At 45.7% G+C, this 26,234-nt stretch overlaps 3 protein-coding genes and 2 non-coding genes across 5 annotated transcripts in view; 3 read left to right on the plus strand and 2 right to left on the minus strand.

The window, feature by feature from the left end:
• Nucleotides 1–1,112: 1,112 nt before the first annotated feature.
• xpot (exportin, tRNA (nuclear export receptor for tRNAs)) lies at nt 1,113–12,469 on the minus strand. Its single transcript, XM_030440563.1, has 25 exons — nt 12,298–12,469; nt 11,050–11,203; nt 10,086–10,168; nt 9,924–9,980; nt 9,756–9,825; nt 8,820–9,038; nt 8,013–8,197; nt 7,154–7,322; nt 6,665–6,901; nt 6,486–6,524; nt 6,338–6,400; nt 6,119–6,243; nt 5,766–5,910; nt 5,558–5,677; nt 5,372–5,466; nt 4,580–4,649; nt 4,246–4,484; nt 3,562–3,847; nt 3,282–3,471; nt 3,042–3,158; nt 2,829–2,944; nt 2,695–2,742; nt 2,521–2,592; nt 1,450–1,506; nt 1,113–1,291 (listed from the first exon to the last, which is right to left on the minus strand). Exons 2-25 carry the CDS (start codon nt 11,134–11,136, stop codon nt 1,265–1,267), a joined length of 2,916 nt encoding a protein of 971 aa, XP_030296423.1. The 5' UTR covers nt 11,137–11,203; nt 12,298–12,469; the 3' UTR covers nt 1,113–1,264.
• Nucleotides 12,470–13,431: 962 nt separating this feature from the next.
• Nucleotides 13,432–17,522, plus strand: rpl18a (ribosomal protein L18a). Its single transcript, XM_030440657.1, has 5 exons — nt 13,432–13,539; nt 14,895–15,074; nt 16,439–16,568; nt 17,009–17,118; nt 17,376–17,522. The coding sequence occupies exons 1-5, from the start codon at nt 13,522–13,524 to the stop codon at nt 17,466–17,468; spliced, it is 531 nt and encodes a 176-aa protein (XP_030296517.1). The 5' UTR covers nt 13,432–13,521; the 3' UTR covers nt 17,469–17,522.
• On the plus strand, nt 14,694–14,823 carry LOC115595973 (small nucleolar RNA SNORA68). The gene has a single exon (XR_003986834.1). It is a non-coding gene; the product is annotated as a small nucleolar RNA SNORA68 (small nucleolar RNA).
• On the plus strand, nt 15,959–16,089 carry LOC115595972 (small nucleolar RNA SNORA68). Its single transcript, XR_003986833.1, has one exon. It is a non-coding gene; the product is annotated as a small nucleolar RNA SNORA68 (small nucleolar RNA).
• Nucleotides 17,523–17,627: 105 nt separating the features above from the next.
• Nucleotides 17,628–26,234, minus strand: part of LOC115595948 (NACHT, LRR and PYD domains-containing protein 12-like) — a 44,890-nt gene continuing 36,283 nt past the window's right edge. Inside the window, 3 exon segments of the mRNA XM_030440795.1 lie at nt 17,628–17,759; nt 19,418–19,535; nt 21,243–21,416. Of these exon segments, the coding sequence (XP_030296655.1) occupies nt 17,628–17,759; nt 19,418–19,535; nt 21,243–21,416 (424 nt within the window).

Here is a 26,234-nt window from a genome sequence, read left to right on the forward strand (position 1 = left end):
TGAGAAATAAAAATACTCAGAAGTTTCGTCTCCGTCACGTTCCTCTCCCGCTGATTGATCGATCGATCGATCGGTTCGTCAAAACTACTCAACAGATTTCCACCAAGCCTGGATGGAGGACGAGTCTCGGATCAGAACAGACCTCATTAACTTTGGTGCTGATCCAGATGAAGGAATTTGTTCTTGTTGGGTTCTGGTTAATGTCTCGGGGGAAGTTTGCTTTGTGATCTCGTCTGATTGGATTAAAGGAGGCTGTCGGGTCCGGGCGGGTCAAGCTGTTCTTGGGTTCTTTAAGAGGTAACAACTGTGAGGATCATCAGAACTTTGACCCGACATCACTTCAGTCTGACTCACTGTGACTCGTTTTCATCATTGCTAATGTTCGATCCGTTCTCTCTCCGGCACACACGAGCTTCCGTTTGTTTCCAGATGGAAGGAAAAAAAAAAAAAAGAAAAACTAACCTGGAACTTTATTTACATTTTAACATCGTATTCTCTTATTTACACTTTGTTCCTGTTTCAGGTTCAGTTCCATCTGAAATTAAAAACAGACCCAAATATTTGTTGTATTTCCCAGAAACAAAAATATTCCATCAACTATTAATCATATATCATAACCGTGGCCCAACAGAACCGATCCAGCTGAGACTGGACCGTCTCCGTCCCATCAGGTCACCAATATAACGAGCGGCTGAGATCAAACCATCGTTCCTGCTTCAGAACCGGCAGGACGAAGTCTGGACCTCTGCAGCTCGAGCCGGGCTTCACTTCAAACTTAAACTCAACCGTCCGTCTCGGTCCAACAAAACAATCAATGCCACATTCTAATAAAAATAACTCGGTTCAGCCCGTTTCTTTCTGTGGCAGCGAGGACGTGAAAAAAACTCTAATCTATCATGTCTGAAATGTGAAGGTGGGACTAGAATAAAGCTGTGGTGTCTCCAGACGGGACGTCCTGCCACAGATCTGCCTTCACTCGCAAACACTTTCCACAAAAGTTCTGAGTGTTTCTGATCGGTCGAGCTCCGTTAGTCTCGACTCCGCGTGGACAGCTCGTCTCGTCTCTGCGGCGGCCGGAGGGATTTCTCCGCCCGCCGACCTTCTGTCCGTGTCCGACTTAGACAGACTGGGCTTTGTTATGCATTCACTCTTTAAGTGCAAAAGCAGCTCCTATGCTAAGTTCCATGTTGTTGTGGTGAGTGGCCTGTCTGACCACCTGCTGTGAAGAGTCCTCTCAGTCCCACCCGACCTCCAGCTGGACCTCCTACAGTTTGGCTCGCTGAAAGAACGCCTGCACAGACGGGAGACAACCATCAGCTGATCAATACGACACACACACACACACACACACACACACACACACACACACACACACACACACACACACACACACACACACACACACACACACACACGGGATCACACTGATTGGTGGACACACACTCGTACCTTCATGTAGTTTTTCAGGACTTTGACGTCCGGCTGCTGAATCACTTGACAGAGTTCCTGAAATATCAAAGTCACAATGTGAGAAACTGGAACCAGCACCCGGCACCCTCCTCACCCGGGCCCCCCTCCACACCCGGCCCCCCGTCCACACCCGGGCCCCCGTCCACACCCGGCCCCCCGTCCACACCCGGGCCCCACATCCCCCCGTCCACACCCGGCCCCCCGTCCACACCCGGGCCCCACATCCCCCCGTCCACACCCGGCCCCCCTCCACACCCGGGCCCCCGTCCACACCCGGCCCCCCTCCACACCCGGCCCCCCTCCACACCCGGGCCCCCCGTCCACACCCGGCCCCCCCGTCCACACCCGGGCCCCCCCGTCCACACCCGGGCCCCCGTCCACACCCGGGCCCCCCCGTCCACACCCGGGCCCCACATCCCCCCCGTCCACACCCGGGCCCCACATCCCCCCCGTCCACACCCGGGCCCCCCTCCACACCCGGCCCCCCCTCCACACCCGGGCCCCCGTCCACACCCGGGCCCCCCCTCCACACCCGGGCCCCCGTCCACACCCGGGCCCCACATCCCCCCCGTCCACACCCGGGCCCCCTCCACACCCGGGCCCCCCTCCACACAGCTTGTTTCCTCCAGTAAAGTAATAGATTACAGGCTCTGACATGTACTCAGAGTATCAGAGTAAAAAGTCTCCCTCTGAAGGACATTTGTGGTCAAAGCTAACTGAAGCTCACGTCATATTAATAGAACTCAAAGACTATTAAAGTTAAAGGTAGAATCAGTAGGATTTGTCCCAGCTGTTCCTGAACGCACCACAAAGACAGTTGATTGTTGAGTCTCATTCCCAGGACGTCAAATAGACACATGTTGGGTTGGTAAAGCGTCCCGAGCAGCAACAAAGAGAGAAAATCAGAAACTCTCTGCAGGGTCGAGGTCTCTATCAGCACCAGGCTTTAAAGACAGATTTTGTAGCGGCTGAACTTTGTAATTACATCATGAAAGACGCGTCTGTAAGTGAACGGGACTCCTCAGGTTTAAAGGTTCAGGACTGTCGTACCTGTGAGATTTCTGGTGACACCTGAAGTGAGGGCAAATACTCCTGCTGCAGGAACTGGATGAACTCCGGCCCCTGAAAGAAAACATTCATCATCCATCTACAGCTGAACAGAGCGAAGAGTTCCTCTTTACATCACAGCAGAAATGTTTTCACAGATTATGAAACAGTTTTTACCCGTTTGAGATGAATCATCTTCAGAGTGAGTGCACACTCTGACAGCGTCTGAAACACAAAGAAGAACAGGATGAATTCTGTCCACAGACGTCAGATCTCGTGTCTGCAGGCTGGACTCTGGAGCAGAAACTCACCAGGACCGTCTGAGCGTCCGAGAGGTCGAAGGTCGGTTTGAGAGGAGCCAGGAAACAAGCAGGAACGATGTGTTTGTAGATGAAGTCGGGGAAACCCACCATGCCGTCTTTCCCTCCTGCAGGTCCGATCAGAAGACAACAGAACATTAGCACAGAGACACTCTGACTGGGATGATGAATAGTGATGAAGGCAGGGTGGGTGGAGGCTCTCACCCCACAGCTCCACCAGCTTGGAGAGCGTGATGAAGCAGGTCTTCTGAGCGATGGGGTCTGGGAAGTCCACGGCTCCCTGGATGATGGTGAACACAACGCGCTCGATGTTTTCTGCTCCTGAAAACAAAAAGACGTCTGAGTTCAGGCGATCCAGTCGTTCTGTCCACAGCTTCACTTCAGCTCCGGGCTGAGCGGCACCATCAGGACTGACAGTGACGCTGACGTCCGTCTGTAACTCACCCTGATTGGCCATCACCTCGTTCATTCCACTGGCTGCGATGGTCATGATGAAGGCGAAGTAGCTCCTCCTCAGCATCTGCTTCTCCAGAGCGGCCGCCTGGTCGTTCTCCTCCGCCGGCCGCGCCAACACCTCGAAGATGGCGAGCACCAGCGGCATGAAGACCTGCTGCAGGAAGGGAGACACCTGCCGCTGCCATGGCAACAGGAGACACAGCTGATTAACCTCCTGTGCTCAGGCGGCTGCCATCAGTGCCACTCTGATCCTGCGTGGGATCGTTACCTTGAACTTGGCGGTCATCTGGCTGATGAGCGGGATGAACTCCTGCAGGTCTTTGGCCTCGCAGTCCTTCAGCATGTGCTCGGAGGCGGCGGGGATGAAGGGCAGCACCTCCTCCTCCAGGCAGATGATCATTCTGTGCAGGAAGGAGCGGACCGAGCTGCGCAGAACCCCCCGCTGGAACGGACAGCTCAGCGCCGGCAGGAAGGTCTGCATGCAGTCTCTGTAGACCTCGGTGCAGCCGCACTGCTTCACCGTCTGCTTGTTGCTGAACGCCTTGCTGGTCCGACTGCAAACAGAGGAGACGGAGGAGGAGTGGAAACATTCAGGTTCTGAAGAGGACCGGTACATTTAAACACCTTCTGTGTATCATCATGAATATGATCCAGTACATCAGGAGAGAGCTGTAGGATGCTGTGGTCTGGAGCTCCTCTGTGACGCTGCGTTTGACTTTTTAACTGAACGTCGTCTTTATAACTGAAACACGTTCTGCTCATGACAGAAATACTGACGACATTTGAGCCCATCAGGGAGAGAAAGAGGAGCCATCTTTACATTTTATTTATCGTATATTAATAACTGTATATACGTTCTGTAGATTGTGTCACATGAAGGAGTTTACAGACTTTCATTTAGTTTTACAACCCTGTGTAACCTGAGCGACCAGTTAACAATGAGCTGGCTCACCTGGCGAATCCGACGGCGTGGCTGAGGCAGTCGGCGAGCGCCGCCTGTCTCTCCTCCTCCGTCTCCTGCAGCAGTTTGGCGAGCAGCAGGCGGAAAGCGTCCATGAGCGGCAGCAGCAGGCTCCTCATCAGCGCCTGCTTCCTCTCCACAGGACTCTCTCCGTTCACGATCAGGATGCCCGCCGTCTCAAACATGAACAGCTGGTCGTCACTGGTCAGCAGCGCCAGGAAGCCATTTTCCTGGACGGAGGGGAACGTAACCATAAATGTAAACTCTGTTGTGATGGAGGTAACAGGGATGGATGCACAGACTGCTGGTGAACGCTGACACTCACAGGAGGAGCGAGCTCCAGCAGGTCCTGGATCCTCGTCAGGATGTCCTCGATGAAGGCGTTCATGTGTTTACTGTCGACACAGAACACAAGAGACGTCAGCAAACATCTGAATGTTACACAGCCGGTGAGACACGTCACGTCTTCTTCATGCAGGATCCAGAAGTCTAATCATCTTATCACAATAATTATCTTCTCTCAGATAAACTCTCTGTGCTGACGTGCTGTGTTTATCTTCTCAGGATGAAGTTTGGACTTTGCTTGAACAAAGTTATTCTGTTGCGTGCAGAGGACATCATGTTACAAAGATCATTCACATTAAGACATCTTGATCCGGCTCATTTAATATAGAAAAATCCAAACACAATAACATGTGACACTAACATCAGCTGCAGCTGTGATGTGAACAGGCTGATCTTCGTCAGGCAGCTTGCTTAATAACATCTTTCCATCCATCCGTCTCTGTGAAGCAGCTCGAACGTCGGCGAAGTTAAAGATATAAAAAACGTAATCACAGCTTGTGGCTTCAGTTCAGCTCAGAGACCAGACAGAAGCCAGACGTCTCATTCATCAGCAAAATAAACCCTGAAACTGGAGGAACTTCTAACAGATTCTAACTTCCGCCCACAGCGCAGCATCGACACTCTGATTTAAAAGTTTCAGTTAGAATTTAAGAATAAAAGCCACTTCTGTTGACGATCTGCTGGCTGTTCTTCTGGCGCATCGTGACGACGAATGGAACACAGTGAGAAACATTGAGTGAGTGTAACATGAGGATGAAGACGCTGGACTCACTGCAAAGTTTTGACGAATCTTGAGAAGAGGTACGCCACTCTGCTGCGGACCTTCGGGCTGTTGTGTCTCAGTCCTCTCTGGTCCAGAAACGCCATCTGACAGTGAACACAACACCAGAAGTGACAACAGACTTCCACAGGAGAAGAAAAGCAGCCTCATCACGTCGTCTTTCACTAAGTCACTCACCAGAACGTTTGGGATGTGATGCGGCTCCACCAGGAAGAATTTCTCGTAGCGGACGACAGTTTCAAAGAACTCGAGCGACACGGAGCTGTGCTGGTAGCTGCTCACGCTGCAGGACACCAGCTGAGGAGTCAGAGACACAACACATTCATCACCTCGTTCACACTCAGCAGACAGTGAACGCAGCACACCAGTGGAGCAGCAGACTGACCGTCCTCATCATGTCCTGCAGGGCGCTCGTCTTCGCCGTGTCCCCGGAGAAATGAGCGCCGTGAGACGCTGGCAGAGCCTCGCCCAGCATGTAGAGCAGCCGGATGGCCACCTCCACCTCCATGAAGGGAGCCGTCTGCCAGTTCCTGAGAGACGATCAGAGCACATGAGGAACAGATCCTGTCTTTGTCTCTGCTGTTTTTATTCAGTTATGATGCATTAAGAGCTCAAAGCCTCCTGATGTTTGAATCCTGCATGTTTATTCTCAGGATTTCACTTTTTATTTCATCTAATGGTCTCAAGATAAACGTTCAGTGTGTCTTTCCGTCTGAATGAACTGAATGAGGCTCTTACTGCATGGTGTTGGTGAAGACTCGTCGTACAGCCTCCAGCAGCAGCTCTGGAGACACCTGAGCCAGACGGTCCAGCAGCATCTTCAGCTGCTTCCTGTACTCCACGAACATCGCCTCGTCCTCGCCCTGACAGACAGACGGACACACGCACAACGTCTGCTGCAGCTTCACCTTCTCACAGCAGAACCACCAACACACGGCAGCAAAGAAAGAAACTCACCTCGTTCTCAAAGTTGTACTCGTCGTCATACGTCAGCTTCTTCATGACGGCGAGCATGATGGCCTGTGGCGAGAGGGCGGGGCTGTTAGTGAGGTCGCAGCTCACAGAGAGGACGGTTACATGAACAGACAGTTACAGTCAGACTCACCTCAATGTTGGACTTCTGCTGATCCGTCAGCTGGGGAAGCTACAGAGACAACAAAGACATGTTCTGTCAGTCGACGCGCCCTGAACATGATGATTATATAGCTGAGCTGCGACACTAAAAGAAAAATTGATATAAACTAAAGTAATATTAAACATTCATGTCCACTGAGACTGGTTCACCTGTTTGAGGACGTGCAGGTATTCGTAGCAGAAGCCGACGATGTTGGCGGAGATGTCGTCGTCCTCGTGCACCAGCAGCTGCAGCAGCAGCGGCACTTTGGCCTCGACGGCCTGCAGCGTGTCGGCCGCCTCCTTCACGTTTCCCGTCTTGGCCAGTTTGGTCCAGCTCAGCACCAGACTCTGACCCATCCCGTTCACCAGCCGGGAGAACTTGGCCAGGAAGTCCACGTCCTCCTCCTGACGGGACAGAAGCAGGAAAAACCTCGTGACCTCTGGGTGTGAATGTAAACATGTGGCAGTAAAGTAAACCTGGAGTCTGATCGGCCACCGACACACAGAAACCAGAAACCAGCAAGCAGTTCAACATCTTATCTGATGTTTCAACACTGAAACAGATTTAAGGAGAATAAGTTTAATCAAAGCCAGTTTGACAACCGTTCAGTGTTACTGGACCAGTTTGTGAAATGCAGCTCTGAAGCTGCGTCTCACCTGCTCCACGTTGAAGAATCCAGCAGACTGCAGGACTTGGCACAGAGACTCCACCAGCTTGGTTTTGTCCACAGGGTCCATTCCTTTGTTGACGATTTCCAACAGGCAGTCGCAGGCCTCCTCTCTGAGCTCCTCCACCGACAGCTGACTCAGCAGCAGGTTCACAAACCTGAGAGCAGCACAACACAAAACTGTGAAGGTCAAAGTGTTTCAGCCCAGTTTCACTGAAGCTGCTCTGCTCACACAGCGAAGTGATGATCAGAGGAGCTGAGAGGAGATTAACGCCCGAAACACCAGAGAGAGGAAATCTTAAATATTCCAGCCAGTTAAAAAACTATAAGAGAGAAAAGTCAGGATGCAAAATGTGAAGTTTCTCCTGCCGACACTGAAAATCACCTGCTGCACTGGACGACAGTGGAAACTGCTCATTACACATCAAAATCCTGACGTTTCTCTTTATCTCATGATTTCTCTTTCTTGTCATAACAGACTTTTTCTCTACATGTTTTTCTGGCCTTCAGTCTGATTGGACCGGTGAAGGTGGAGGAGAACCTGCAGTCAGGTGACCCAGGTGAGCTGCCAGGGTGCCTCAAAGTTTTCCACCATTAGCACTTTTTATTATCTTTACATCCAGTTTTCTTCTTTCTTTTAACGGTGGATATGAGCTTCAACACAACGAGAGACCAGAACATGATAACTGCCACAGAGCAGCAGGAAGTTCTGACAGAACCTGATTCAGAAACATCGTTCTGCAGTTTGACGTTTCTTTGATTTACAGAGAATCATCAGATTAAAACTGTTCAGTCGACGCTGAGGCCTCGAGAACAGAACCTGAGCTGACATCATCACGTGGACTGACCGGTCGTTGGCGATGAGGTTGAGGTCGATCCAGGACACGTAGGATCCCACCACCTCCAGACACTGACAGGTGAGCTCCGGGTGGGACTGCTGGTACGTCTGCAGGATCTGGAACCAGGACTCCACCAGGTGAGGGATGCACTGCTCCCGCATGCCGTCTTTGATTAGAGTGTTTCTGCGCGTCTCCTGAAGAAAAGATTCAAGAGGAAAGATTTTTAATCAAATAAAAAAAAAACAGAGTGTCTCAACTCAACACACAAACACATCCAGTGTCTAATCAATCTGATCTAATCGGTCATCAGAGTCTCTGACGGCTGCAGGAGCAACACGAGGTTCACAGGCAGATTTACTTCTTCCTCAGTTTGTTGTTCCACATCGTCTCTTCCTCTCTCTCAACATTCAGTCACTACTGATGTCTCTTTCTTTATTTCTCTGCTGGTTTGAGTGAAGCATGTAAAAATGTCAAACACAAGCAAGCAACCCGACAGCTACAGAGAACAAATAATCAATAATCCATCGATATGTGAGTGTGTTTACATGGATACAGGAGGATGTTTGAGGGAGAGACGGCAGCTTTTCACACACGTCTGAGTAAATTCTCTTGTTGGAGTTTAAACACAGCTTCTTCTTCTTCCTCTTTAAAACAGCGTTTAATCTAATTAATAAATTACTTTCATCACTAATTATCCCAACAGTTGGTTGACTTCAGCACTCTCTTCATGATTCTTCCTTCAATGCTCTAGAAATGAATTTAAAGCAGAAAGACGAGGTGGTGACAGGACGTCTGAGGCAGGTGAGCTGGTCTCACCTCAGGTGAGTGGAGGATGTCTCGGTCCACCACCTCCCCGTCGATGGCCATGAGCGTCCTCAGGTAGATGTCGATGCCGTGAGGGTTCAGGCCGACCAGCGACAGGATGTCGAAGAAGAACTTGGGCCACAGAGTGAGATACTCCATGATGAAGGTGAGGGCGAACACCTGAGCCGCCTTGTTCCTGATGAACGGCTTCTCAGGCTGGTTGTTCATCAGCTGCAGAGAAGAACAAACACATGATCAGTCTGCAGCTCGGCTCCACGTCACCGTCCAATCACTGACTGTTATTCATCAACAGCATCTTACATACGCTCCATAACAAGTTCACCTTGTGTCCACCTAATTCATAAACACATCGGCACTTTGAACTGTTTCTGAAAGTATACGAGAGATAAAATGAGCTGATAACATGAGTTCGTTTTCATCTCCTGCTGAACTTCCTTGATCTCATAATTAACTTCACATATAATATTTATTTAAATACAGAGAAGTTCTGAATACTGAGTGAGCGGGTCTGGATCAGCACCGCTCTGTTCACTGTCTCAGTATTAAACATGTTGCTCTGGTTTTTGTTGTTGTTGCAGTCTGAGTGGATCTGATTCTGGATCTGACACTGGATCTGATTCTGGATCTGATTCTGGATCTGATTCTGGATCTGACTCTTGGATCTGATTCTGGATCTGACACTGGATCTGATTCTGGATCTGATTCTGGATCTGATTCTGGATCTGATTCTGGATCTGATATTGCATTCTAATCATGTGGTCGGCTGAGGTGGAGATCATTTTAACTACTTCTGAGATTCTCTGGCTTCATTTGTAAGAACGTAGTTGAATTAAAGTACAAGTTTTGTCTCTGAACTGTGTTGGAGCAGAAGTATAACGTATGAGACCATCTCAGTCCTCAGGTGAGGTGGAGGAGGAGCACAGGTACCTGACACTGGAGCCACTTCATCAGAGTCTCCCTGATGAGCTGCTGCTGAACTGCACTCAGACCAGCGTGTCTGCAACACAAACAGCACACAGCTCGAGATGATCACATGATTATTCTTCATCACAAGACACACAGCATCATCATCATCATCATCATCATCATCCTCACCTGAACTTGATCTGATGCTCCAAAACTTGGAAGCAGAAGAACTTCACATGGTCGTCACTGAAACAACAGATACAATATGTTACAGAGGAGCTGAAACGATCCATCAGCGGCTGTAAGAGCGTCACATGATTCTGAATCGCAGCCGGACGCAGTCAAACTCACTTGTAAATCCCTTTAGCGAGAGCCTCCGCACAAACCTCCCAGGCATCCTGAGACTCCTTCAGCTGCTCAAAGTATGCCATGGCCTGAGAACACACACGGTGCAGAACAATCAATACTAGTTAATAAATCTCTACTTAACTAATTTAAATGATTAAAGATCAAAAACTAATACAGAGCAAACTGACAGGTGAAGACATGTTTAATGTCATTAATATGGTGACAGCAGACGTAAAACCCCCAGAGAAGAAGAAGACGGTCTCTGCTAACCTGCTAATGTTAGCAGCAGACACACTGACTGTTTCACTGAACCAGTAACACAACATCACCAGACTCCATTAACAAATGTGGTGATTTTAAGAGTTGTTGAGTTAAAACAAACTTTCTAACGTAGTGAAACTGTGTCTGTGACAGATTGTAACTCATTGTGTCCTTGTTGTAAATTCAGCATTAAATCTTTCAGCTGAAGTTGTTTGTCTCCTTGTAAAAAGTGTCAGTTTGTGGCAGCATGTCTGTACCAGCCTGTCTGCTTCTGTGTCTAAAGTGCTAAGTCTTACCTGCCAACATTGATCAGCTGTTTGAACACACTGTTTACACTGATTTCACCATTTACACTCCATTTATGAAAGAAGAAACATGTTATTGATCTAAACATGTCACATGTTACAAAGACACTAAACAGTAACAATATAGGCTACTTCTTTGTCCCCGTGGAGAAAGTCCCCAGACTCCCTTAACAAATGTGTCAGTTTAGTGAGTTGTTGAGTTGGAGACACTTTATAAACTCTGTGAAACTCTGTCTCTGACTCATTCTGCATTATTTGGACCTTCTTGTTCATTCAGCAAATGTTCTACATGAACTTCTTTCTGTCTTTGAGTAGAAACATGGAGTCTGTGTGTCTCAGGTTAATTTGTTGTGATAGTTTGGTTGAACTCGAGCACAGTTCTTGTTTAATAAGCGTCTCACCCTCTGCCTGTAGCGGGCGTCGGCGTTCGGGTTGAGCCCCAGCAGGGCCTGCTCGTCCATGATTGCAGCGACAGACTGGCAGGCCATTCGTGGGTTAGCTTTCCTCCAAGGCAGGTTCACGTCTCTCTGCTGCTGTCGGGCAGATTTCTCTCATCTGGTGACAAAGAAGGAAAACCTGAGGTGAATAAACAAACAGTGAGCAGAACTATCCAACTTTATAATATCAGCCGACCTGATGAATGTTTGGAACATCATCATTAATCCGGCTGATCAACAGCTCTGCAGGTAGAGAACACGCCTCGTGCAGCTGCTGAGGGTTTGAATCCTCTCTGTAGTTTCTGCTGCATGACGTAAAACTGAACCACCAGAAGTTCTTCAAACTTTAATTTTGGACCCTATAATGACGTCACTGGTAAACGTTGTGATGACGTCAGAGAGACTTTCACCCTGTCCTACATTGATGTTTCGATGTGTCTCCGCTCCGGTCGGTGAGTCTGTTGACTGACAGTTGGACAACATGGCTCCTGTGACGTGGTGGGCTTCAGCTCCGCGTGACATCCAGGTGAGCTGATCGATAAAAGGGTGGATGAGTCAGCAGCACCGGATCGAGTTCTGATTCTCAAACATGTCGAGTGGACCCGGAACACGAGTGTTTGGTCGGTGTGGAGGGAGGATGAGAGCAGGTACGAGCCGACCTGACAGCTCAGCCTCCATCAGCCCACATGATGCAACACAGCGTCAACACTCCGAGCCACGATGACCCAGTTTAACGTTAATAAGACGTTAAACACCTGTTCGGAACATCAGCCGGCTTTAAGGACGTGTGCTGCGGATGAAGAGTGGACCTGAGAACCGGGCCACTCCTCAGAAACTTCACACCGCGGTGCTACAAGCTAACAACTTCACTGCAACACTAAAATAGCTGACTGCTGCTAACTCAAGCTAGCGTTAGCCGACTAGCTTGAGAGCTCGCCTGCTCTGAGTTCGTCATCCCGACCGTGTAACAGCTCATTAAAGTCCGGGCAGCTGTCGGTACCAGCGGCCCGGACAGCCTGGAGGACCGGGCCGGGAGTGTGGACCGTGTCCGTGTCTTGTTCTCACGGCTCCGGATCGATTCCTGCCTCCTTCATCACATCACCGCCGGGAAAATCTCCCCGTGACAAACTCCGCCGACGTTAGCCGTTTTTTTAAAATCAAGCTAGGCTGAGTGGAAACCGGCAGGACGGGTTCGGTCCGGTAGGGTCTTACCTTAGTGAAAACTCAATTCATCGAGTGTTTTTCTCCCGTCATGTCATCACGGAGCCGCGGAGAATCCACCAGAACACCAGGCTGCATGTCGGCTGGACTCGAACCGACACGACGGAGCAGCGCTGCGGCGTGTCCGCTCAGTCAGCATCCGGGTCACCGCCACAGGAAGCGGTTCCGCCGGGTCACAGCGGCGCCGAAGACTAATAAATATTAATAAAACATATATTCACATGTCTTATGGTGCAACTACAGCTGATTTATATTGATATTTATTAAATGTTGTTTCTGTTTTACTGCATGAGTCTGTGATTTTCAGCTTCCGGTCAAAAGAAGACTGAAGTTAGTTTGTGGTTCGTAGGAAAGTTAAAGGAAACTTATATTTTCAGTTAAATGGGTGAAATAAAGTGTGTGGAAGATATTTATTATGTTATACAACATAGATATTGTATGCATATATTGTTTAGTAACTTATTTGGGGTTTTTTTCTGATGAAGTTAATTGAAAAATACTCAAATGTACAAACACATCAGACATGTACCACATGTAATGGAACAGAAAAATAAGACAATAGAATAACAGCAAATTGAATCTTCTTGTAAAGAAAGAAAGACAACGTGAAATGTGAAAAAAGCTCCATATTGAATTGTGTTTATTTGCCTCCTCACCTGCTGAAATGCAACACAGAACCACTTTGGTTTGTGGTTTATTATTATCATTATTATTATTATTATTATTATTGTTATATTATTATTTTGGCAGAGAGGAAGCAAACTAACCGTCTATTGAGCCCAGCTATACATAGTATTTTATAATTTCATGGTTCAAGTGATTTTACTTATTTGTTTATGTCATTACTATTTATTCTGTTTCATCTGATAATATTTCATTCTTTATCATTATTATAATCAACATAGATTTTACTCTATTGATAGCGGGCTATAACACATGCCGAATTTACAAAGAAACCCTAATAATACAGACTCCGTCAGAAACAGGGCTCACAATTATTATAAAGTTTCTTCCAAGTCAAAAACTCTTTAAATTGAGTGATTTTTAAGGGAGTCCTCCATCATCAACGCTGACCTGATGACGAACATGAAACCATCTTCAGCGCTTGGAGCCGCAGCAGCAGGCCCCGCCCCTTCGCGGCCTGCCGTCCATTAGACATGCGCAGTCTCCGCCCTGCTGCTTCCTCTTTTACTGTGGCAGTGAGCGAGAGACACCATGAAGGCGTCCGGCACAGTACGTAAAACTCTATTTTCTACCTATATCTGCCGACAACACACGGACCGAACCGACCGATGTCGCTTTATAACGTTATGTTGTTCTGATTTATGCTTTAATATCCACGAAAAGTCCACATTTAAGTGGTGATTAGAGTTAGTTGTCGTTGCCGATGCATTCTGCGGCTACAACATGGCGTCCGCGGCACCATGTGGACGACGGAGGCTTGAAATGAGACTCCGAGTGTTTGATCACAGCCGAGTGTGAGAGCACAGAGACTCAGCCAGCAGGAGATCTGCACCAACCGCTGATTAATCTCAGATAGTTAGTAAATGCGTGATTCTGTCCGTGTAACGAGCCGCCTGCTGGTGTGTTAGCCCGTGATGCTAAGCAGCTATGCTAACAGTAGCTGCTAATGATGTGTGGCCTCAGCGTGGAGACGAGCATGTAGCAGCCAGTCCTACTCAGATGTTCAGTTACTGTAGTTAATACTGTCATTACACTGTCAGTCAGGTTCATGTTACTACAGCTAACGTTAGACCACACACCTCTCCGTGTATCTGTACAGTAACTGGCTTAATTATTATAATACATCAGAAATGGAAAGTTAAAATGTGCTTCAACCCACACAAGTGATAATTCTCTGCTCTGTATATCTTAAGTTAGAAATGTTGACACTCATGCAGAACACAAACACAGTTTTAATGAGAGGGAACAGAATATAATGACAGAACTCAGTAACTTGATGAGTCTAACATACAGAACAGTCTCAGGTAGTTTCACTGCAGAGATCAGAACATGTTGCTGATTAAAGTAAAACGAGTGCAAATGCTCTAAAGCACAATATATATACATATTAACAGAAACAAAGCAATAGTGCTGCATAAATGAAATTACAGGATCGATGAGTATCAGAGCAGTATGTATGAGTCATCAGAACCTGACAGTCACTAAATGATCCGCTCCAGTAAACATCCTCACCTGCTGATGATGATGAAGAACAAAGATCAACCTGTAAAGTGTGAAAGATGAAGTTAATAATCAAGAAAAAAGTCAGGCGGCGTCCGTGAAGTCGTTAAAACACGTCAACTCCCTGTTCTAACATTATTCACTCACATGAGAAGACTGTTACAGCTCTTAGAGTCTGAGTTTTTAATGTTCATATTAACTTCTGTGCACTCCAACCCAAAGCTCATATCCTCTCAGTGGTATGAATTTTTTGGGGTGCAAACAGAAACGGATCCTTGTCGCCTTTCTCTGACGCTGCAGTGCCTTTGAAAGTGAATCCAAGGGTCGACAGTTTGTGAGACGCTCGTTGTTTAACGTTTGTGATTGTCGTGCATCCTAACTGACCTCTCCTGTCTGTCAAACAGCTTCGGGAGTACAAAGTCATCGGGCGTCTGCTGCCCTCTGCCAAGAATCCTGCCCCTCCTCTGTACCGGATGAGGATCTTCGCCCCCAACCACGTCGTGGCCAAGTCCCGCTTCTGGTACTTCGTCTCCCAGCTGAGGAAGATGAAGAAGGCCTCTGGAGAGACCGTCTACTGTGGACTGGTAGGTGTCAGAACCACACACACGTCTACAGTCCAACAGCTTCAGCTGTCGGCGCCGCAGAGGGTCGAGGTGGAGACGCTTCCAGTCAGGATCATGTCTGACTCGGTTCTAAACGCCTGTCCCCTGAAAATCATTCAGTTTCCTTTTGTGTTAAACGTGATCAGAGATGTGGAGTGTTTAAAAGTTGTGTTGAGTTTGTCTCTGATGATGTCGTCATGACAATCAGATATCGACCGTGTGGTTTTTACTTTAATCACTGAGGCTGATTACCAATATTTGCAATCGATTCATACGTTCAGTAAAAACACAATCTTTATCAAAATCACTGAATTAAGGCAGTTCATGTTTATTCAGAAACTTCAGTTACTTCACTGCTTCACATTATTACACACTGATAGGTTCGTGTTTGTGACATCACAGATGCATCACAGACAAAGTGGTGCTTTTATTAAACTAGAGCAGGACTCAGTAGAGCGCATACCTTCACTCAGGTCCGATCCCTTATCAGATAAACAGATTTAAATCTGCTAGGTCAAATGTGAAATTAAACATGAGGGTTCTGTCATTATCACCATCAAGTATTCTGAGAAATAAACAGAATGCTGACAGCTGAGAGTTAATGATCTCCTGAGCTGAGACTCGTCTTCAGTCTGAGTTTGGATTAAATCAGTTCAGTAGTTTTTGTTGCATCCAGCTTATGAACCAGCACAGACGTGGACGTGACCTCCTTCCAGTGGAAACAACTGGAACTTGTTCTGCAATCAGAAACCAGAACAGAGATAATCTGTTGCACTGAACTCTCTGGATCATTTATATTAAAGGTGACATGAGGTCAGAGATGTGGAGGCACTGAAACTGTCCATCGACTCAGAACTTAAAGTCTACTTGCACCCAAAACCAAAGCTCACATCGTGTCAGTGGTGTGATCTTGTCTGGCGTGCAGACAGAATCGGATCCTTGTCGCCTTTCTCTGACGCTGCGGTGCCTTTGAAAGTGAATCCAAGGGTCGACAAGCAGCTCCTCGCTGACTGATGAGAGCCGGGACCATGTTAACGACACACGGTGAAGCTCTGTAGAAGAATTTAGATATTTACAATATTAATGAGGTCATATTACAAACTCTCTCCATCAGTGAATAAACAACCTGGAGAGGTGGCAGGGTCCGCCACATATAAACAACGTTGTGTATATAAACAGTCTGTTTTTAGTCAATCTTCTCGAATAAATCTACAGACTGCTCCTTTAACTGTCTTAACTGCTTTTTAAACTTGTTTTGATTCTAAATGAGTTTCTGAACATGTGAAATAACACGTGTAGTTTGAGTGATGATCAGTGTCTGACCTGCTGTTGTTGGTTCTGTTCAGGTCCATGAGAAGACCCCCCTGAAGGTGAAGAACTTCGGTATCTGGCTGCGTTACGACTCCCGTAGCGGCACCCACAACATGTACAGGGAGTACAGAGACCTGACCACCTCCGGAGCCGTCACTCAGTGCTGTGAGTACACACAGGAACCATCCGGACCCGCGGGCCAGAAACTGTACACCTCGACTTTGTGGGCTTTATCTGAACACAGAACACATTTAAACAGAACATACAAGCGGAGAAATGAGGTTAAAAGTAGACATTGATGTAAACATCAGCTCAGGCTGGATCTTCAGATCCCTCGTCAGTCCGACTGAACACGTGAGGAGTCTCATCTGGATCCAGGATCTGCTGGATCATTTGTAAACGAGTAGAAGCATCTTTCAGTGGCGGGTCTGATCTCAGTCACATTCAGTTAATTTGTACATTCACATGCAGTTTTATTCTGTCACAAAAGTCCAGATGTGTTCTGATGAAGCTTCCCTTTGTCAGTAATCGACCCAAACCTCCTGTAACTCACCTTCACCTGCACAGACCTGATGCTAAAGATTAACATGTCTTCCCTCTGTCAGATCGTGATATGGGCGCTCGCCATCGTGCTCGTGCCCACTCCATCCAGATCATGAAGGTGCAGGTCATCGCTGCCAACAAGTGTCGCAGACCTGCCATCAAGCAGTTCCACGTGAGTCCACGGTCCTCGCTGTGTGTTCTGACCCTGTTGTTGTGGGCGGCTCTCTCTCTGGACTGCCTCCCTGTTAGTCAGCTCCGGTTTAAAAAGCCGCCAGACAAAAAGCCAGATTCCTCTTCCAGATTTCCAGCTTCCATCTTCAAACCTGGCGGTTCTGAAACTGGCGACAGACGAGTGTTACTGATTGTAAATGAAGTTTGGTTGCATCAATGCTGTGAAACTGATCATGATCTCCTCTCTGACTCCTGCAGGACTCCAAGATCAAGTTCCCTCTGCCCCACCGGGTCCTGCGTCGCCAGCACAAACCCCGCTTCACCACCAAGAGACCAAACACCTTCTACTAAAAGCATTTTGTCGTTTTGTGCGGGGAAAAATAAAAATTATCTAGTTGATAAAGAGCCGTCTCTGTTCATTCATTGGTTTGTTTTACATAATAGAACTTTATATTCAGTTGGCTGATTAATGAACCGACCAGAAAACTGATCCAGAGTCAGTGAGTCAGCTCATTTAGAGCAGAGACACTTTAACTGTGACTGAACTGAGTCTTTAACATCTGGTCCCTGAACACTGAGTTCAACCTGCTGACCTTTGATGGGTCCAACATGTCTGTGATTGATCAGTGATCCATCAGTGATCTGTGAACACGATCGTCAGAAGCAGAAATGAACCCGAGTGGCTTCCTTTATCTGCGTCTTAATGCTTCAACAACATTTATCAATGTCTATCTTTACTTTACAGATTACATGCTGCATCTAAACCAGAGTACACATTGAAACACATTTATCAGTAAAAATATTTTTTTAAAGAAAAATGAAAACTCAAAAGGTTCAACAACTGAATATGATGTACAATGCAGCAATAATACTTAATGTAGACATGAACTAATTTACAGTATGACAGTAAATTGTGTTTAATTTTTATTCATTTTTTATTGACTTTTCATTAATTTCTTATTTCTTTATTTATGGATTTATTTATTTTTAAAATTCAAAGGGAAAACATGAATCAAACTGCATTTTTTAAAAGTTTTTCTTTTCACTTGCATAACTGTCTTTAATTATTGGACCATTGGACACGTTGGACATCAGAACGGAGTGGACAGAACTGTTTTCTGGTTCTGTCTGAAACTCAGTGTTAGAAAGAGCAGAAGATAAAACCAGTGTAGAGAAATATGATCCAGCACTGATGAGAAAGATTCTTCAACATCAACTTCCAAGATACAAAGTGAAGATGAGCAGCAGTTCTTCAGAGACTTTACATGAGTTCACAGCAGTCTGAGCTCGACTGTTTCACTGGATTAATGTAATATCATATTGGAACTTTGCTGATATTTTACAACTCATCTCAGTTGATTGTTGATGCTGGTAGATGAAGATATTTTCCCTCCTGACTGCAGAGAACATCAAGTCTCTCTTATAGTAACATTAACATATTATGTTCTCTCCTAATATGATGGAGCCCTGACACATGCAGACACACAATGCTTTTCAAAATGTGCACATTCACTGGGCAAAGGAAGAAAACTAGGCGTCATGTGTGGAATCACAGTGTCGTCTTATCAGCCCGTCATATTAGCACAAATGTCCTGCTTCATTTAAAAGCCTTTATGGGTCCATACTGATGACATGCCGGTGTTCTGGTGCATCAATAACTTCCAGTTCTGTTGTCAGAACCAGAACAAACCTGCAGAGTCACTGTGTGTTCAGGATATCAGAGAATCAGAGACAGAAAGAAAACAGAGCAGTTCAGACTGCAGCACTGACAGTCATCTCCACTTGTTGTGATTGGTCCGTCAGTCACTGCTGGATGAAGCTCTCCTCTCCACTCCACCTCCCAGTAACACGGCCCAGTCAGAGCCTCTCCACCCACCAGCTGATGGTGCTGCTTCAACCTCTCTGGATCATCAGGACACAGCTGATCCTCTCAACACCTCCAACTAATACCACACAAACTCTGACAGAGACGGCCACCAGCTGATGAGAGAAGCAGAGAGAGCAGAGGTTATACATGAGTGCTGTCTTCATCAACTCAACACGAGATCACAACAAGCTTCTGGCTCGTCTGATTGGCTGACTGTTCTCTCTCTGTCTTTCTGTCTAATCATGAAGCCTTTCACTGTTCTCCTCTCACAGTTTCACTGAGGAAAACAGGAAATATTGGATCTTCACTTTGATACTGACTGTGTTCAGAACAATACTGCTGAAACCAGCGTGGACTGACTCCAACCCTCTACTGACCTCAGAGTCTCCAGACTACAGTGTGGACTGTCCTTCAGATCAGACAGCAGCTTCACTCCTGAATCCTGCAGGTTGTTGTCACTCAGGTCCAGCTCTCTCAGATGGGAGGGGTTGGACTTCAGAGCTGAGGCCAGAGAATCACAGCTGATCTTTGACAAACTGCAGCTCATCAATCTGAATAAAGAATAAATGATGAAGATAAAAGTCAATTTATAATCCAATCAGATGAAGATAAAGTCAAATCTCATGTAGTTTTGTGTCAAACCGCTCAGTGAACTACTCTTACTCGACATATGTCACCAACATCAACATGGCCGCTGCCTCAACACAGAAGAAGATGTGGTCATACTGAAAGCTGCAGTTATAAGTTTCATGACAAACTGAGACTTTCTTAAGAAAATGTTTCTTTTAAACTGACAAACATCATATGTGAGATTCATGACAATTCAAAAAACAGCAGAAAATTATTTGTCTAATTTTCTCTGCAATAAGGTCCCAGGTGGTCGAGCAGAGGGGGCGTGGCTTCGCCTCTCTATTATGGATCATCATCATGGTGACATCAGTCTGTCAACACAACATTTACCCACCTGGGGCCCATTTCAGAAAGCGGGTTTTGTGAAAACTCTGAGTTTGTTAACCCTGAGATGAGAGAAACTCTGAGTTTTCAGTTCCAGAAAGAGAGGTAAGTTAAACTCTGGGTCTGTTACTGTGGTAACTGACTCTGTGAACATAACCTGCTCACTGGCAGGTTTACCTGAAGAAACCCTGAGTCTGACGGAGCTGTCTGACAGCGGCTGTCCTTCCCTTCTCAGTCCGATCATGTTGAAGCAGAAAAAAATCACATAGTTTTACACCAGGAGGAGAATTTAGATTCATTTAGATGAGCTTTCACTCCCTGACGAGGACTGAACCGAACAGCAGACGCTTCTCATCAGTCCGTCATTTATATTCTCCGGCTGCACAGCGAATATCAGGCTACACGTCATCGCTGACGTGCTTTCAGATCTAAACAATCCTCTTCGTTTTTTTTTTATCACTTCGCAGGTTAATCAATCACCTTCCAGCAGCCAGAAACAGAGAAATAGCTCATATTTCATTTGGCTTTCTTTATTCCCCACAGATGACTACAGAAGTAACCATCAGTAGAGCCTATTGTATTTTTTCCAACAACGTAATTTCTAAGTCCGTGTTTCTAGTTTGCTGCCGCATTGAGTATAAGATGAAATGATTTCTAGTTGAATCTGTAGACAGTAAGTGTGTGTCTGCCTCTAATGTTGGGTCCTGGGGGTGAGTGACGCCCTCAGCCTCTGCTCACCCAGCGACCTGACTCAGGACCAGCTCCTCTGCCTCTGTCGGACGTGCTGCAGGTGGAGGTGAGCACCCCTTCATGTTCAACTACTCAGCAGGATGTCAGGACACAGATGTGTGTTAAACATTATCTGTTGGTGGTAAAAGCTACTGCAAGTTAAAATATCCACTGAATAAACTTTTCTTTTGTTTAATATGTGAAATAAAACCAAAGTGAGGAGCCATCACGAGACTGTTTTTATATGTCATTTTCAGCTGATTTAAATAAAATAAAACAGCCTAAAATAAAATGAAACAAAACATTTAACAACATTCAACCACTTCCTCAAAGGCTAATATAAAAGAAAGTGATGTTAAATCCAAAATGAAAAGACGACCACATCTAAAACTCCGTCAGTGATTTTTATTACGGCCGCAGCCGTGTTGAAACAGGCCCCTGTTCACGTGTGTGTGTGTGTTTGTGTGTGCTGTGAACTGAGATCAGATAAACCCACAAAACAAGTGAACTGAAGGAAATATAATATATTCTAGATTTAAATTTAATAAACACAGAGAAAAAACACATGAACTGACCTCAGAGTCTCCAGTCGACAGTTTGGACTCTCCAGTCCAGAACACAGACGCTTCACTCCAGAATCCTGCAGGTTGTTCCCACTCAGCTCCAGATGTCTCAGATGGGAGGGGTTGGACTTCAGAGCTGAGGCCAGAGAATCACAGTTGATCTTTGACAAACTGCAGCTCCTTAATCTGAATAAAGAATAAATGATGAAGATAAAAATTAATTCATAATCCAATCAGATGGGTCCTGAGATTATTCACCTATGAGTCATTCATTCATTCTCTTGCTCTCTCCTCTCCAGCAGGCGTCCCATGGGGTGATGTGGCAGCCACAGTTTTCCTAAGTTTCCTTATACTCAATTCATGCACTTTACAACACACATCCATTACATCTTACACACATGCACATCCTACACTACTGATAGTACTGATGTTCACATCCCATTTATTTGTTGTTTTCCTTCGTTGCACATTTCGTTCCTTATATTAAATAAATATACTTTGTTAAAACTCCTTAATTCAGTGTGCCTCTGGTTTTGCCACGACCTGAAAAGCCAGGTTGTGACAAATGGGGGCTTGTCTTTTTGTTATTTTCATTAACATGTTTGTGATTTGTTAGACAGATAGTTGGGTTTGTAGATTTGTTTGGCACGTGTTTGTGTTTACACGTTGATCAGCTGATGAGGGCCTGGTGCGTGTGTAGGTCGGTGGTGAACGCCGTTGTGTTTTCCGTGTTGCCTATGACCTGTACATTGCTGCATTTGCTGGTGCTGGTATCACTCTCTTAGCACTGTTCCTGCACGTGATTGCCACCACCTACAACTACGCAGTCTTGCGGTTTCTGGGCAGGAAAGGGATCCGCTAAGTGCAACATGTCTATCTCTGTCAACCCCATGCCTCTGGCTATGAGATGGACAGTCGACACATGCAACACTAGATTTCCATTCATCCATCTTGGAAACAACCACTTCCAAATCTGGGTCACCTGCCATAGTATTTCTTTAGACGTGTCCAATAACTACAAACAGACAAGTGTTGTATTTTCGTATGAACAGACAGAGAGATGAAGATCATTTACAACCAGCCACAAGTTCTGGTCTGCTCCTCAAATCCTTCCCTCAGATGATTCTCTTGGCTTAGTTGTTATTTTTTTTCTCATGCAAGTTTGTATCTCATGTTCGATTGTTTTGTTCTGAAGCTTTCACTGCCGATGATGCTGTCGTCAGATCATGATGTATGATGTATCATGAATAATTAGGAGCAATGAAAGCTTGCCTCACAAATCATAACTGCATGCTCTCTGTTTAGTATTTACTGATGCATATATTGGTTCTGAATATGATTTCCCTGCTGCTTCATGATCACCATTTTGTGAACTAAAGTAAGTGAAGCTGAATGTACCAAAGTTATCAGTGAGGGTTAGGCATACCCTCTCAACTGAACATATATAAATATGTTCAGCCTGTGGTAACCACACATCTTATTTCATACATCTAACTGAAAACACATTCAGACTTTGAGACGAGGGAACAGGACTAACATGCCAACAGATTTCCGGTTTTAGGACTACAGACTAGAGATGCACCGATCAGGATTTTTGGGGCCGATCACCGATCACCGATCACCAAAAGCAGTATCTGCCGATCCCAATATTGCCGATCACCGATCACAGTGTCAAATCCGTAAATTCTTCTATATTGTTGTCTTGTGTAGCTTTCATATATTTAATTAATGATTTTTCTTACACAACATTGACATTGTATTATTAAGTATAAAAATTAGGAGATGAGAAAGTATCATGAATTGACCACCGTTTTATTGCAGGCTGAGGCAATGTGCAATAGTTCACACTCTAGAGACTCTTAGAGACAACTTGGACTCAGCTTACACAGAGTAACTGTAGCTTACTAGTGGGAATGCATGCAGTCAGGGAGGGAATTTTGTAATTTTAGGGGCAAGACCATTTGGCCTGCACTTTTTTTTGGTCAGGGGCACCAAGGCCACATGACAGGGCACAAAGGCCACTGAGAAAATGTGTTGATTTACCTTTCAGACTGATACCATAACATCCTAATTTATAATTAGACATGGATCGTGTATTAAAACCAATATCAAGTTAATGTTACATTACAAAACAGTTTTTTTAAGTAGGGTTAGGGTGAGGTGAGTTTTGTGACACCACACTGAATATTAGTGTTATTGAATATTTCTCCCAAATAGAAATTCCCCAGAATTATGGCAAAGCACATTTTTTCCAAACAAAAAATCTGTAGAATAACCAGCAGGAGACCACTGATGTGTGGAGTGATTTTGGTGACACTACACTCTGAATAATAGTGAAGTTATTGAATATTTTTTGTAGTTTCTCTTTTCAGTGTTGCACTTTGTAGACGGTCCCTGCGCCCTCGTCTCACAGCTGGCTGACCATACAGACCAGAGTTAATGCCCAGACGCTCGTTTTGATTAACATACCGTTGTAGCTCGTTGTCTTCCTCACTACGGTAGGAAAGAGACGTCGGTTGTGTTTTAACAAGGTTGCACTTATCAGTTATTGATCCTGGAAGTTCGAATCTGTGAATATATTTCCAACTTTACCGGACTAAATCCTACCACATAAGTCAGTTACGTATCATGTCAAACCGGCTGCGCTCGCTCACTGTGCTGTAAGTTTCGTTCTTCTGTTTTGAGACGCTGCTGCTGTTTGAGAGGCTTTCACGTGAGATCATCGTGACGATGAGACTCCACCTGCGCGAACCGCGGACTCACTGAAGTAACTGTGAGAGACTACTGTGCACTCGGGTGGCTGTAATTAAAGGCAAGCCCGCTACGCTGACCGGGCCAGGGGCACAGAGGCCACTGTGGCTGTACGATGAGTTTTTTTTTCACGCTGCATCAAGGCCAAAGTGCGGGGCAACAGCGGCCATGGCCACCATGAAATTCCCACCCTGCATGCAGTCAGTGCACTGTCTCTATATTGAAACGTCATCTGATCGGCCTGATTTGATCTATTTTAAGAAATCCGATCAAAACCGATAGGGGCATTATCGGCCGATTGCAATCGGTTGCCGATCGATCGGTGCATCTCTACTACAGACCACTCCTCTCTATAGGGAGAGGAAGTCCCGCCCCTTCAGGTGGACCTCATGAGACCGTTCAGTCAAGAAAGTGTCTGTTTGTGGTAAATAAAGTAAAATCTCATATAGTTTTGTGTTAAACTGCTCAGTGAACTACTTCATCTTACCCAACATATGTGTGTGTGTATGTGTGCGTGTGCTAGTTTCTGTGTGTGGTTGTGTGTTCTGAAGAATCAATATCACTGATAAGACATTACTTACGAGAAAGATTTCTAGTGAACTTGATAATTTTTATAGCAAATATGAGTTCAGAAGATCTTCCTTTTACAGATGAGACCATTTACCAAAAATATAAACATTCATTTACATTCACAATGACGTTTACGAAGTTATATTTGAAGAAAGAAAGCTTTTGACTCTATTTGGCATTAAGGGCTCTACTTCAGGCTCCTACACTGTGGTATAGGTGGCAAAATGTATGATCTGTTCAAATCAATGTATTTGGAAAATATGTGTGCTGTTAAAATTGGAGACAAACAAATTGAATGCTTCATCCAGAGAAGAAGTGTACGCCAGGGCTGCAGTTTAAGTCCGATTCTATTTAATGTGTATATAAATGAACTTGCTGTTGAGTTGGATCAGTGTGCTGCTGCTGGCCTCTCCCTCCTAGATAGAGAGGTGAAGTCTCTGTTTCATGCTGATGACCTTGTTCTACCGTCTCCTACTGAACAAGGACTAGAGCAACAGCTGGACATAGTAGAAAAGTACTGTCAGAACTGGGCCCTGGCATTAAATATGAAGAAAATTTCATGATCTTTCAAAAACACCCCAGATGTCAGGAGAACAAACATAAATAATTTGCCATAAATAATCATGTCATTGAACATAGCATGAGTTATGCCTACATTGGTATAACCATCACAGCATCAGGGAGTTTCAACATGGCAGTGAATGCACTAAAAGAAAAAGCTCAAAGAGCCTTTCATGCAATTAAGAGAAAATTTTATAATTTCCAAATTCCAGTCAGAATCTGGCTTTAAATATGTGACAGTGTCATCCAGCCCATTGCGCTGTACGGTAGTGAAGTCTGGGTCCACTCAGTCATCAGAGCTAAGCCCGCTGGGACAAACATCCAACAGAATCCTTACATGCAGAATTCTGCAGATACTTCTTACGCGTACACAGAAACACACCAACAAATGCATGTAGAGCAGAATTGTAGAACACTCAAATGAGAACGCTCAACTTTTTTAACCACTTGAAATCCAGCCGAGACACCCTCCACTCCAAAGCCCTCCAAACTCAGAGCTGAGCCCAGAACAGAGTCCCCTATGTCTCTTGGTACTGAGGCCAACTGCTCCCTCTCACAGTCTGACCAGCCTCACAACAACACTGCTCTCTTGGGGCGCCGTTTAGCTCAGTGGGTAGAGCACGCGTCCCATGTGCTGCGGACCGGGTTCGTCTCCCGGCCCAGGTCCCTTTGCTGCGTGTCACTCCCCCCCTCTCTCTCTCCCTGTTTCCTGTCATATCTTCAGCTGTTCTATCAATAAAGCCATAAAATGCCAAAAAAATATATATTAAAAAAAAAACAACACTGCTCTCCAAACACCAATCAGAGTCAAGCAAATCATAACACAATGTAAAGAAACCTATCTGGAAGGAAGAAACTAAAAGCCAAAGTAGATTAGACTGTTATCTGGCCCTAAACAGAGATTATGAACTAGCAGAATATCTCTCTACTGGCAGAGACAGATCCTGACCCAGTTCAGGCTCAGTGACCACAACTGACAATCCAAACAGAAAGACACATAAAATCATGGCAACCAAAAGAAAACAGAACATGTGGTCACTGTTCAACAGGTGAGATCGAGACAGAGATACACTTTCTTTCTCCTACAATGTGAAAAATTCACCCCCTGTGGGTGTATTATTT

The sequence above is a fragment of the Sparus aurata genome, chromosome 14, assembly GCF_900880675.1.
Source record: "Sparus aurata chromosome 14, fSpaAur1.1, whole genome shotgun sequence".
Classification (NCBI taxonomy): domain Eukaryota; kingdom Metazoa; phylum Chordata; class Actinopteri; order Spariformes; family Sparidae; genus Sparus; species Sparus aurata.